Genomic DNA, 12724 nt, shown 5'->3' with positions numbered 1-12724 from the left:
ACTGTCTGCCACACCTGGGGCCAGTTACTGTCTACTACACACATGGGGCCCAGTTACTCATGTCTGCCACACCTGGGGCCCAGTTACTGTCTGCCACACCTGGGGCCAGTTACTGTCTGCCACACCTGGGGCCCAGTTACTGTCTGCCACACCTGGGGCCAGTTACTGTCTGCCACACCTGGGGCCAGTTACTGTCTGCCACACCTGGGGCCCAGTTCCTGTCTACCACACACATGGGGCCCAGTTACTGTGTGCCACACACGTGGGGCCAGTTACTGTCTGCCACACCTGGGGCCCAGTTCCTGTCTACCACACACATGGGGCCCTGTTACTGTGTGCCACACACCTGGGGCCCAGTTACTGTCTGCCACACACCTGGGGCCAGTTACTATCTGCCACACCTGGGGCCAGTTACTGTCTGCCACACCTGGGGCCAGTTACTGTCTGCCACACCTGGGGCCAGTTACTGTCTGCCACACCTGGGGCCCAGTTCCTGTCTACCACACACATGGGGCCCAGTTACTGTGTGCCACACACGTGGGGCCAGTTACTGTCTGCCACACCTGGGGCCCAGTTCCTGTCTACCACACACATGGGGCCCTGTTACTGTCTGCCACACACCTGGGCCCAGTTACTGTCTGCCACACCTGGGGCCAGTTACTGTCTGCCACACCTGGGGCCAGTTACTGTCTGCCACACCTGGGGCCAGTTACTGTCTGCCACACCTGGGGCCAGTTACTGTCTGCCACACCTGGGGCCAGTTACTGTCTGCCACACCTGGGCCCAGTTACTGTCTGCCACACCTGGGGGCAGTTACTGCCTACCACACACCTGGGGCCCAGTTACTATCTGCCACACCTGGGGCCAGTTACTGTCTGCCACACCTGGGGCCAGTTACTGTCTGCCACACCTGGGGCCAGTTACTGTCTGCCACACCTGGGGCCCAGTTACTGTCTGCCACACCTGGGGCCAGTTACTGTCTGCCACACCTGGGGCCAGTTACTGTCTGCCACACCTGGGGCCAGTTACTGTCTGCCACACACCTGGGGCCCAGTTACTGTCTGCCACACACCTGGGCCCAGTTACTGTCTGCCACACCTGGGGCCAGTTACTGTCTGCCACACCTGGGGCCAGTTACTGTCTGCCACACCTGGGGCCAGTTACTGTCTGCCACACCTGGGGCCAGTTACTGTCTGCCACACCTGGGGCCAGTTACTGTCTGCCACACCTGGGGCCAGTTACTGTCTGCCACACCTGGGGCCAGTTACTGTCTGCCACACCTGGGCCCAGTTACTGTCTGCCACACCTGGGGGCAGTTACTGCCTACCACACACATTGGGCCCAGTTACCTGTCTGCCACACCTGGGGCCAGTTACTGTCTGCCACACCTGGGGCCAGTTACTGTCTGCCACACACATGGGGCCCAGTTACTCTCTGCCACACCTGGGGCCAGTTACTGTCTGCCACACACATGGGGCCCATTACTGTCTGCCACACCTGGGGCCCAGTTACTGTCTGCCACACCTGGGGCCAGTTACTGTCTGCCACACCTGGGGCCAGTTACTGTCTGCTACACACATGGGGCCCAGTTACTCATGTCTGCCACACCTGGGGCCCAGTTACTGTCTGCCACACCTGGGGCCAGTTACTGTCTGCCACACCTGGGGCCCAGTTACTGTCTGCCACACCTGGGGCCAGTTACTGTCTGCCACACACATGTTGGCCCAGTTACTGTCTGCCACACCTGGAGCCCAGTTACTGTCTGCCACACCTGGGGCCAGTTACTGTCTGCCACACACATGGGGCCCAGTTACTGTCTGCCACACACCTGAGGCCCAGTTACTTTCTGCCACACACATGGGGCCCAGTTACTGTCTGCCACACCTTGAGCCCAGTTCCTGTCTGCCACACCTGGGGCCCTGTTACTGTCTGCCACACCTTGAGCCCAGTTCCTGTCTGCCACACCTGGGGCCCAGTTACTGTCTGCCACACCTGGGGCCCAGTTACTGTCTGCCACACACATGGGGCCCAGTTACTCTCTGCCACACCTGGAGCCAGTTACTGTCTGCCACACACATAGGGCCCAGTTACTGTCTGCCACACCTGGGGCCCAGTTACTGTCTGCCACACACATGGGGGCCCAGTTACTGTCTGTTACACCTGGGGCCAGTTACTGTCTGCCACACACATGGGGCCCAGTTACTCTCTGCCACACATGGGGCCCAGTTACTGTCTGCCACACCTGGGGCCAGTTACTTTCTGCCACACCTGGGGCCCAGTTACTGTCTGCCACACCTGGGGCCCAGTTATTGTCTGTCACACACATGGGGGCCCAGTTACTGTCTGCCACACCTGGGGCCCAGTTACTGTCTGCCACACCTGGGGCCAGTTACTGTCTGCCACACCTTGAGCCCAGTTCCTGTCTGCCACACATGGGGCCAGTTACTGTCTGCCACACACATGGGGCCCAGTTACTCTCTGCCACACCTGGGGCCTGTTACTGTCTGCAACACACCTTGGGCCCAGTTACTGTCTTCCACACATGGGGAGCCAGTTACTGTCTGCCACACCTGGGGCCAGTTACTGTCTGCAACACACATGAGGCTCAGTTACTGTCTGCCACACACATGGGGCTCAGTTACTGTCTGCCACACCTGGGGCCAGTTACTGTCTGCCACACCTGAGGCCCAGTTACTATCTGCCACACCTGAGGCCCAGTTACTGCCTGCCACACCTGGGGCCCAATTACTGTCTGCCACACCTGGGGCCCAGTTACCGTCTGCCACACCTGGGGCCAGTTACTGTCTGCCACACCTGGGGCCCAGTTACTGTCTGCCACACCTTGAGCCCAGTTCCTGTCTGCCACACCTGGGGCCCAGTTACTGTCTGCCAACACACATGGGGCCCAGTTACTGTCTGCCACACCTGGGGCCCAGTTACTGTCTGCCACACACCTGGGGCCCAGTTACTGTCTGCCACACCTGGGGCCCAGTTACTGTCTGCCACACCTGAGCCAGTTACTGTCTGCCACACACATGGGCCCAGTTACTGTCTGCCACACCTTGAGCCCAGTTCCTGTCTGCCACACCTGGGGCCAGTTACAGTCCTTACCTTTAGGTATTATCGGGGCTTAGTGTCGCTGCGGCCCGGTCGTCGACCAGGCCTCCTGGTTGATGAACTGGTCGACCAAGTTGTTGGACGCGGCTGCTCGCAGCCTGACGTATGAGTCACAGCCTGGTTGATCAGGTATCCTTTAGAGGTGCTTATTGAGTTCTCTCTTGAGCACTGTGACGGGTCATCCAGTTATGCCCCTTATGTGTATTGGAAGCGTGTCGAACAGTCTCGGGCCTCTGATGTTGATAGTTCTCTCTTGAACACTGTGAAGGGTCGGCCAGTTATGCCCCATATATGTAGTAGAAGCGTGTTGAACAGTCTCGGGCCTCTGATGTTGATAGAGTTCTCTCTCAGAGTACCTGTTGCACCTCTGCTTTTCAACGGGGTTATTCTCCACATCCTGCCATGCCATCTAGACTCATGTGATGTTATTTCTGTGTGCAGGTTTGGGACCAGCCCCTCTACTATTTTCCACATGTAAATTATTATGTATCTTTCACGCCTGCGCTCAAGAGAATACAGATGTAGGCATTTCAGTCAGTCCCAATTGTTTAGATGTTTTTCTGAGTGGATTCTAGCAGTAAAGAATCCCTGCACGCTCTCCAGATCAGCAATTTCTACAGCTTTGAAAGGGGTTGTCATTGTGCAGCAGTATTCCACTCTAGAGAGCAGAGGCGTCTTGAAGAATATCATCATTGCAATATCATATCTGGTTTGAAAAGTTCTTGTTATCCAACCTGTCCTTTTTTGTAGGTGTGACGGCTACTTTATTGTGTTCTTTAAAGGTAAGGTCTTCCGATATGAGTTCACCTAAATCTTTTACATTGCTTTCTCGTTCTAAGTTATGATTTAACTGCGTTTTGTACTGGGTTTCTGCTTTCATAATTTTACTTTTTTTTCCGTTGCGCAAGAGCTGAAACTTATCTTCATTAAATACCATATTATTTTCTGTATCACATTGAAAGACCTTATTTACATCTGATTGGAGTTTTGCTGTACTCTCTATGTTGTCTACTCTCATGAAAATCCTAGTGTCATCTGCAAAGGATGATACAGTGCTACAGATTGTGTCCTTGTCTGTGTCCGATATGAGGATGAGAAAAAGTACTGGAACATGCACAGTACCCTGGGGGACTCAGCTTTTTACGGTTGATCGAAGGTTTTTATTTTGTTGACTATTACACATTGGGTTCTATTTGTCAGGAAATTGTAGATCCATCTGCCTATTTTTACGGTAATTAATTTTGAACGCATTTTGTGTGCAAAAACATCATGGTCACATTTGTCAAAGGCTTTTTCGAAATCTGTGTAAATTACATCAGCGTTTTGTTTGTCTTCCATGGCATCTAGTGCCATGTCATAATGGTCTAGCAACTGCGACAGGCAAGAGCGCCCTGTTCTGAAACCATGTTGTCCGGGGTTATAGAAATGCTGTGATTCCATGTATTTTGTGATCTTACTTCTTAGCACTACTCAAAGATTTATATGATGTGTGATGTTAGTGCTATCGGTACGTAATTTTTTCCCTCTGCCTTTTTTCCTCTTTTATGGAGTGGTGCTATCTCTGCTGTTTTAGTATGTCAGGGATAACTCCAGTGTCTTGGATTTGTCTCCACAGAATGTGAAGGGCCTGCGATAGTAATTTTTTTTACAGTTCTTGATGAATATCGAGTTCCAGGAATCAGGGCCTGGTGCAGGGCATACTGTTTATGGCTTCTTCAAAATCCAGAGGGGATAGGGTGACGTCTGATATATGATTTGATGTTGGTATCATATCCATGAAAAAATATTTGGATTATCAATCTTCAGTGTGCTTAGTGGCTCGCTGAAAACAGACTCATACTGATTCCTCAGTATTTCGCTCATTACTTTGTCATCAGTGAACGTTCCATCTCCCTTTCGAAGGGGCTCGATACTAAATGTAGTTTTTGATCTTGATTTTGCATAGGAGAAAAAATATTTTGGATTTCTCTCTATTTCACTGATGGTCTTTTGCTCATTTTGCCTCTCCTGGGTTTTGTATGATTCTTGTAGTTTTAGTTCAATCGTTTCTATTTCTCTACCTAACCTTCTTGGCTGTTCTTGAGATAAGGTGCGACTCTCAATTTGATCCACAATTCGTTTTCTTCGCCCATGGAGGGAACGACGTCCCCGTTCCAATCTGCATCTCTTCCTCTTTTTTCGTAAGGTATGCGGCTTCAGCATATTTCTAGTGCTACTGAGCTTTATTCTCTTTTTTCTACCCTCTGTACTTTTCTGTTCCCATCTCTTCTCCCTCCATTCCAACTTTCAACTTCTCTTCCCTCTTTACCTCTGTCATTCTTCTCTTCCCTCTCTTCCATCACCTCTGTCATTCTTCCAAGTCGACTAATCTTCAACTGTTGCCTCCCTTCCCACGTACTCCTTGCTATTACATTTTCACTTTGCTTTCCCTCTTCTCAGATTTCTCTCCTCTCCAACGTTTTTACTCTTAATCTTCCATAAATTATGCTCCATCTCGAACCTCCTCTTGTCCTCTTCCTTTCCTTCCTTCACTTTCCTCTGAATTATTTCCCACTTCTTTCCCTCCCGTCATCCATACTATCTTTCTCGTTTATCTATTCTTTTGACTCCTTTCTCATCGTTCCCCATTTTCTACCTTCCTCTCCACAGTGTTACTATCCCGTCCCACCAGCGTTCTCCTCTCCCACTTCTATTTCTCTCTATTCATTAGTATTTTTCTTCCTATCCTTCCTATTCAACTTCCTATTTTTCCCTTCCCCTCACTTAGTCCAGGAGTCCTTTAACCGTTAACTTAATCCGTTAACTACTCTGACACTGAAAAACTTCCTTCTAACGTCCCTGTGGCTCATGTGGGTATTCAGTTTCCACCTGTGTCCTCTTGTTCGCGTACCACCAGTGTTGAATAGTTCATCCTTGTTTACCCGGTCGATTCCCCTGAGAATTTTGTAGGTTGTGAACATGTCTCCCTTTACTCTTCTGTCTTTCAGTGTCGTAAGGTCCATTTCCCGCAGCCTTTCCTCATAACTCACGCCTCTTAGTTTTGGGACTAGTCTAGTGGCATACCTTTGTACTTTTTCCAGCTTCGTCTTGTGCTTGACAAGATACGGGCTCCATGCTTGGGCCGCATACTCCAGGATTGGTCTTACATATGTGGTGTACAAGATTCTGAATGATTCCTTACACAGGTTCCTGAACGCTGTTCTGATGTTAGCCAGCCTCGCATATGCCGCAGACGTTATTCTTTTTATGCGGGCTTCAGGAGACAGGTTTGGTGTAATATCAACTCCTAGATCTTTCTCTCTGTCAGTGTGTGTGTGTACTTACCTAATTGTGCTTGCGGGGGTTGAGCTTTGGCTATTTGGTCCCGCCTCTCAACTGTCAATCAACACACTGTGTGTGTGTGTGTGTGTGTGTGTGTGTGTGTGTGTGTGTGTGTGTGTGTGTGTGTGTGTGTGTGTGTGTGTGTGTGTATTCTCCTAGTTGTATTCACCTAGTTGTGTTTGCGGGAGTTGAGCTTTGTTCTTTCGGCCCGCCTCTCAACTGTCAATCAACTGTTTACTAACTACTTTTTTTTCCACCCCACACGTGTGTGTGTGTGTGTGTGTGTGTGTGTGTGTGTGTGTGTGTGTGTGTGTGTGTGTGTGTGTGTGTGTGTGTGTGTGTGTGTGTTTACCTAAGTGTAGTTACAGGATGAGAGTTACGCTCGTGGTGTCCCGTCTTCCCAGCACTCTTTGTCATAAAACGCTTTGAAACTAAGTGTGTGTGTGTGTGTGCGTGCGCGCGCGTGCGAAATGAAATATACGTGTAGTAGATATAATAAAGGAAAAATAGATTGGTTAGAAAGGCGAGATCCAAGAACTAATAGCTCGATTCTGCAAACACAAATAGTAATAGTAAATTCACACACACACACACACACACACATGCCTGGTTGATACCTGGTTGATGGGGTTCTGGGAGTTCTTCTACTCCCCAAGCCCGGCCCGGGGCCAGGCTCGACTTGTGAGAGTTTGGTCCACCAGGCTGTTGCTTGGAGCGGCCCGCAGGCCCACATACCCACCACAGCCCGGTTGGTCCGGCACTCCTTGGAGGAATAAATCTAGTTTCCTCTTGAAAATGTCCACGGTTGTTCCGGCAATATTTCTTATGCTTGCTGGGAGGACGTTGAACAACCGCGGACCTCTGATGTTTATACAGTGTTCTCTGATTGTGCCTATGGCACCTCTGCTCTTCACTGGTTCTATTCTACATTTTCTTCCATGTCGTTCACTCCAGTACGTTGTTATTTTACTGTGTAGATTTGGTACTTGGCCCTCCAGTATCTTCCAGGTGTATATTATTTGATATCTCTCTCGTCTTCTTTCTAGTGAGTACATTTGGAGGGCTTTGAGACGATCCCAATAATTTAGGTGCTCTATTGCGTCTATGCGTGCCGTATATGTTCTCTGTATTCCCTCTATTTCGGCAATCTCTCCTGCTCTGAAGGGGAAAGTGAGTACTGAGCAGTACTCAAGACTGGACAACACAAGTGACTTGAAGAGTAGAACCATTGTGATGGGATCTCTGGATTTGAAAATTCTCGTAATCCATCCTATCATTTTTCTGGCTGTCGCAATATTTGCTTGGTTATGCTCCTTAAACGTTAGGTCGTCAGACATTATTATTCCCAAATCCTTTACATGCTGTTTTCCTACTATGGGTACATTTGATTGTGTTTTGTACTCTGTATTATGTTTAAGGTCCTCATTTTTACCGTACCTGAGTACCTGGAATTTATCACTGTTAAACATCATGTTATTTTCTGATGCCCAGTCGAAAACTTTATTAATATCAGCTGTAAGTTTTTCAATGTCCTCAGGCGAGGTAATTTTCATACTGATTTTTGTGTCATCTGCAAAAGATGACTTGTATTTTTGTCTATATCTGATATGAGAATAAGCAAAAGCAGCGGTGCAAGGACTGTACCCTGAGGTACAGAGCTTTTCACTGCACTTGGACTAGATGATTCGATTCGACATGATTCGAGAAAGAGACCTGGGCGTGGACGTAACACCTAATCTATCTCCTGAAGAACATATAAATAGGATAACGACAGCAGCGTACTCTACACTGACATAAGTTAGAACATCATTCAGAAACCTAAGTAAGGGTGCATTTAGGGCGCTTTACACTGCCTACGTGAGGACAGTCTTAGAGTATGCCGCACCATCATGAAGCCCCCATCTGACGAAACACATAAGGAAACTGAAAAAGGTTCAGATTTTTGCGACGAGGTTTGTCCCAGAGTTACGAAGGATGGGGTATGAAGAGCCGCTGATGGAACTGAACCTGACGACACTGTAAAAAAAGGAAGGAAAAGGGGGAATTTGATAGGAACATATAAAATACTCACAGGGTTTCACAGAGTGGAAATATACGAAATGTTCACACTGAATACTAACAGAACAAGGGGACTGGGGTGGAACCTAGAAACTCAGATGAGTCACAGAGATGTTAGGAAGTTTTCTTTTAGCGTGAGAGTAGTGGAATTATGGAAATGCACTTAAGGAACAGGTTGTGGAAGCAAACTCTATTCTTAATTTTAAAACTAGGTAAGCTAGGGAAATAGGACCGGAGTCATCGCTGTAAACAACCGATGCTCGAAAGGCGGGATCCAAAAGTCAATGCTCGAATCTGCAGGCATAAATAGGTGAATACAAATCTTTTACACTATACACAGAAATCACAATAACGTGATGCATCAAACGAACAAATCCACATGGGCCGTGACGAGGATTCGAACCTGCGTCCAAGATCATCCTAGACGCTGCCTTAATCGACTGAGCTACGACATGGTCAAAAGAGTTGAAACCGAAGTTCTTCTGAACTTACTGGATCCTGCAGTGTCTCCGAGACACAAACCAGGGTTTTACACAACTCCCAATGCACACGACCTGGTTTCGACTCAGAGGCAAGCCAGGCGCCTCTGCTAACTGGTAGTTTTCCCCCACAAACAAGCAGTTAGCCGCCTTCAACTGACAGTGGTGCAACACAAAGGCACCGCCAGCCAAAACGAGCAGTGTGCTAGTTGACCAGATGTCCACCATGCATTGACACTGGATAAGTCACCACCGCCGGACTATATAAAGGGCGCTGCTTCCCTGGAGAGCTCCATTCAGCACCGCTCCTGTGCCAGGTAAGTCTCACCATAGCCCGTGCTACTGGCCCCGCTTCTGTGCTAGGTAAGTTACGGGCTCACCATAGCCGGAGCTACTTGGAACTTGTTCTGAATAGCTGAATCTATAACAACAACAACCCTGGAGAGCCAGTCTCTCCCTTAGTGCTCTAGGATCACCTTCGTGTCTCTCACCCGTCGTCCGCCTTCAGCCAACGTCGTGTGACTGATGCCATGGTGGTATGGTAGCTGTCTTCAGTACACCAGTATATCTTTATGCTTTTCTTCATTACTTATACTGTAGTTTATTTTTACATTTAAGATCATACTAACTTGTTCACTTTTGCATTACATGAGAGCCAAGTATTTTCAGGGGCATTTATGTTCATTAATATTTCAGTAAATTGTTTAATTATTTATTTGATGATTTTTATTTGTTTCCACCTGCGACTTACACACTGCAAGGCCAATAGCAGCATTTTTGTTTATTATGTGGGGGAGAGCCATATCATCTTGGTTCAGTGTAGCTGCGATACCACAACACGTCACACTACATTGCCACAGTGGTCATAAAAGGACATAGGGAAACGAAGATTTAATAATATTTTTAGGATAGTTCCATCTAAAACATACACAAAAAGTACCTCAATATGGATCACTCAACTCGTATTCCCCAGCTGTCTGCAAGCTAAATGAGTGAATATTTACAAACATGCTGTAAGCAGCACTTGGCTTTCATTCACCGGGAAAATAATCAAGAATTAAGAGCAATTAGAGTGTTATTGCTCGTTTACATATTCTCCCTAAAGAGTTCTAAATATATATATTGAATATCAGATAACCGCTGAGCTTGGAATTTTTTTAATTACGACAAATTTTATAATGTAGTAAGTACTAAATTATAAATGCATTAGAGACTCGGAAATCAATGCATCTTGCATTAGTATAATTAATGACTTTTGGTGGACTGCGTCTGGAGATGTGGGGCTGCACAAGGGGAACGATGAGGAAAAGGTGCCAGCCAGGTAACTAGGGAATAAGTGAACCAGGAAGTCTTGAATCGGAATGACTCAAGGTAACTGTAGAGGTGCGAGGTGTTAGCAGACATATACGAAAGATGGGTAAGCCATGGTGACTGGGAGAGGAGTAAGCCCCTACGTGACTGAGAGAGGAGTAAGTCCCAACGTGACTGGGAGAGTAGTAAGCCCCTACGTGACTGGGAGTGGAGTAAGCCCCTACGTGACTGGTAGAGGAGTAAGTCCCAACGTGACTGGGAGAGGAGTAAGCCCCTACCTGACTGGTAGAGGAGTAAGTCCCAACGTGACTGGGAGAGGAGTAAGCCCCTACGTGACTGGGAGTGGAGTAAGCCCCTACGTGACTGGCAGAGGAGTAAGCCCCTACGTGACTGGCAGAGGAGTAAGCCCTTACGTGACTGGCAGAGGAGTAAGCCCCTACGTGACTGGCAGAGGAGTAAGCCCCTACGTGACTGGCAGAGGAGTAAGCCCCTACGTGACTGGCAGAGGAGTAAGTCCCTACGTGACTGGCAGAGGAATAAGCCCCTACGTGACTGGCAGAGGAGTGTGTCACTACGTGACTGGGAGAGGAGTAAGTCCCAACGTGACTGGGAGAGGAGTAAGCCCCTACGTGACTGGGAGTGGAGTAAGCCCCTACGTGACTGGCAGAGGAGTAAGCCCCTACGTGACTGGCAGAGGAATAAGCCCCTACGTGACTGGCAGAGGAGTGTGTCACTACGTGACTGGGAGAGGAGTAAGTCCCAACGTGACTGGGAGAGGAGTAAGCCCTAACATGACTGGAGGAGGAGTAAGCCTCAAAGTGACTGGAAAAGTGATATCATTCTGTAGTTCAGGATCTCCTGTCTTTCTCCTTTCTTGAATATGGGAATCACGTATGTTCTTTTCCAAATGTCCTGAAATTTCCCAATTTCTGAGGAGGAGTTGAGGAGTATTGCAAGTATGCACAATACTGCGGCTGTCTTCTTTAGTATCCATAGTGAGATCCAATTAGGGTCTATAGCTTTCATCCCATCCAGCTCCTCTAATTGTATCTTTACATACTCTGGGGGTGTTTTTATTTCGATTAATTCCATTAAAAGTCGTAGATCTGGGGGGACAGTTTTGGTTCAATCTTGACAACTTCCTGAAAGCTTTTGTTGAATTTTTGCAAACATCCTTATCATTCTTAGTGTACCCTTTTGTCTTATGTGTAGTTTGATTACGTATTCATTTAGCGACATCTTCCTCTTCATGTGGCTGTATAGCAGTTTAGGGTGATCCTTGGCCTCGGATGCTATAAAATAATCATGCTCCTCTGCTTTTCTTTGAATTCTTGTGTATTCATTCCTTTCTCTCTTGTAAATATGTTGGGGTTCTCCTCTGCTCCATGCTTCCTGTATTTTTTCAGTATCTTTTACTTTTTCTTTTTACCTCACTCTTTTTCAAAGCATGGTCTATTAAATCATGGACAATATTTGTTAGCTCCTTTAACCCTTAGTGGCGGTATAAATATTCCTTCAGCTTCATTACATGAGTTAGTTATGACGTCCGTCAGGCCTTGTATTGTTTTTCTCTTAGTTCTATTTCCAAGGTACATGTATTCTCTTAACTTACCCTTCTAACCCCCCCCCCCATTATGAGAAACTAATAAACCACTTCTTCTCCTCTTTCTTGTGCCAAAGCTTTCACAACAACTACATAATCAGTGATTAATAGACAATGGTCACTTGCTCCCAGTGGCATTTCATGCTCAATGTTCTCAATGTTCATCTCGCTTTGCATGAAGACTAAGTCCAGTCTTGTAGACTGGACCCCCTCCTCCCTCGCCTTCGTGTTTCCACCATAATACTTTTTTCTGTTAATATCTCTCTGCAACCTTTACCGGTTTTACTCTGCGTGTTTCTTCTTCTCATCTCGGATCCAGTCATTTAAACAGATGGTAGAGCGACGGTCTCGTTACTTGCAGGTGGGCGCTAACTCTGGACCGTCCCAGTGGCAAGGGCAACATTCCTGTCCTTCTTGCTGTAGTAAATTATCTTCCTCAATATCCTATTCAAGTGCCCTAAAGTCGTGATGGCTCAGCGCTTTCTCCTGGTAATTACCTTACCTCTTCTTCTCGGAACCATTGACTGCAAGTCAATTTGAATTGCCTGAAATGTGCAGTTACCAGAAGCTTTGCCTTGAACCTAAGGGATACCGTCGCACTTTGTGTGATATTCCTACAAGCTCTATTTGCACTCTCGTATTTATGTCTGGATGTTTTATTATTATATGCGGTCTGTAAATTACGGTCACAACTGCTCTCTTTTTTTTTCATCCACTCAAATTATTCCTGAGAGACCGGTTGTATTAGTGGTGTCCTCCTGTCAAGTGATCGCTCCAAGCCTACCAGCTGTTTTGACCAGCAGAGCGACTCCCCGTCCTCCTCCCTCTGCTTTCT

At 47.6% G+C, this 12724-nt stretch overlaps 1 protein-coding gene across 1 annotated transcript; it reads left to right on the top strand.

Annotated features, from left to right (window-relative positions):
- The first annotated feature begins 10399 nt into the window (after positions 1-10399).
- On the top strand, positions 10400-11164 carry LOC138354781 (coagulation factor V-like). Its single transcript, XM_069309273.1, has one exon. It carries the CDS (start codon positions 10400-10402, stop codon positions 11162-11164), a length of 765 nt encoding a protein of 254 aa, XP_069165374.1.
- Positions 11165-12724: the final 1560 nt, after the last annotated feature.

Source organism: Procambarus clarkii, chromosome 64, assembly GCF_040958095.1.
Source record: "Procambarus clarkii isolate CNS0578487 chromosome 64, FALCON_Pclarkii_2.0, whole genome shotgun sequence".
Classification (NCBI taxonomy): domain Eukaryota; kingdom Metazoa; phylum Arthropoda; class Malacostraca; order Decapoda; family Cambaridae; genus Procambarus; species Procambarus clarkii.
Note: the sequence above shows the minus strand (reverse complement) of the source record. Positions and strands in the feature narration are given on the sequence as shown.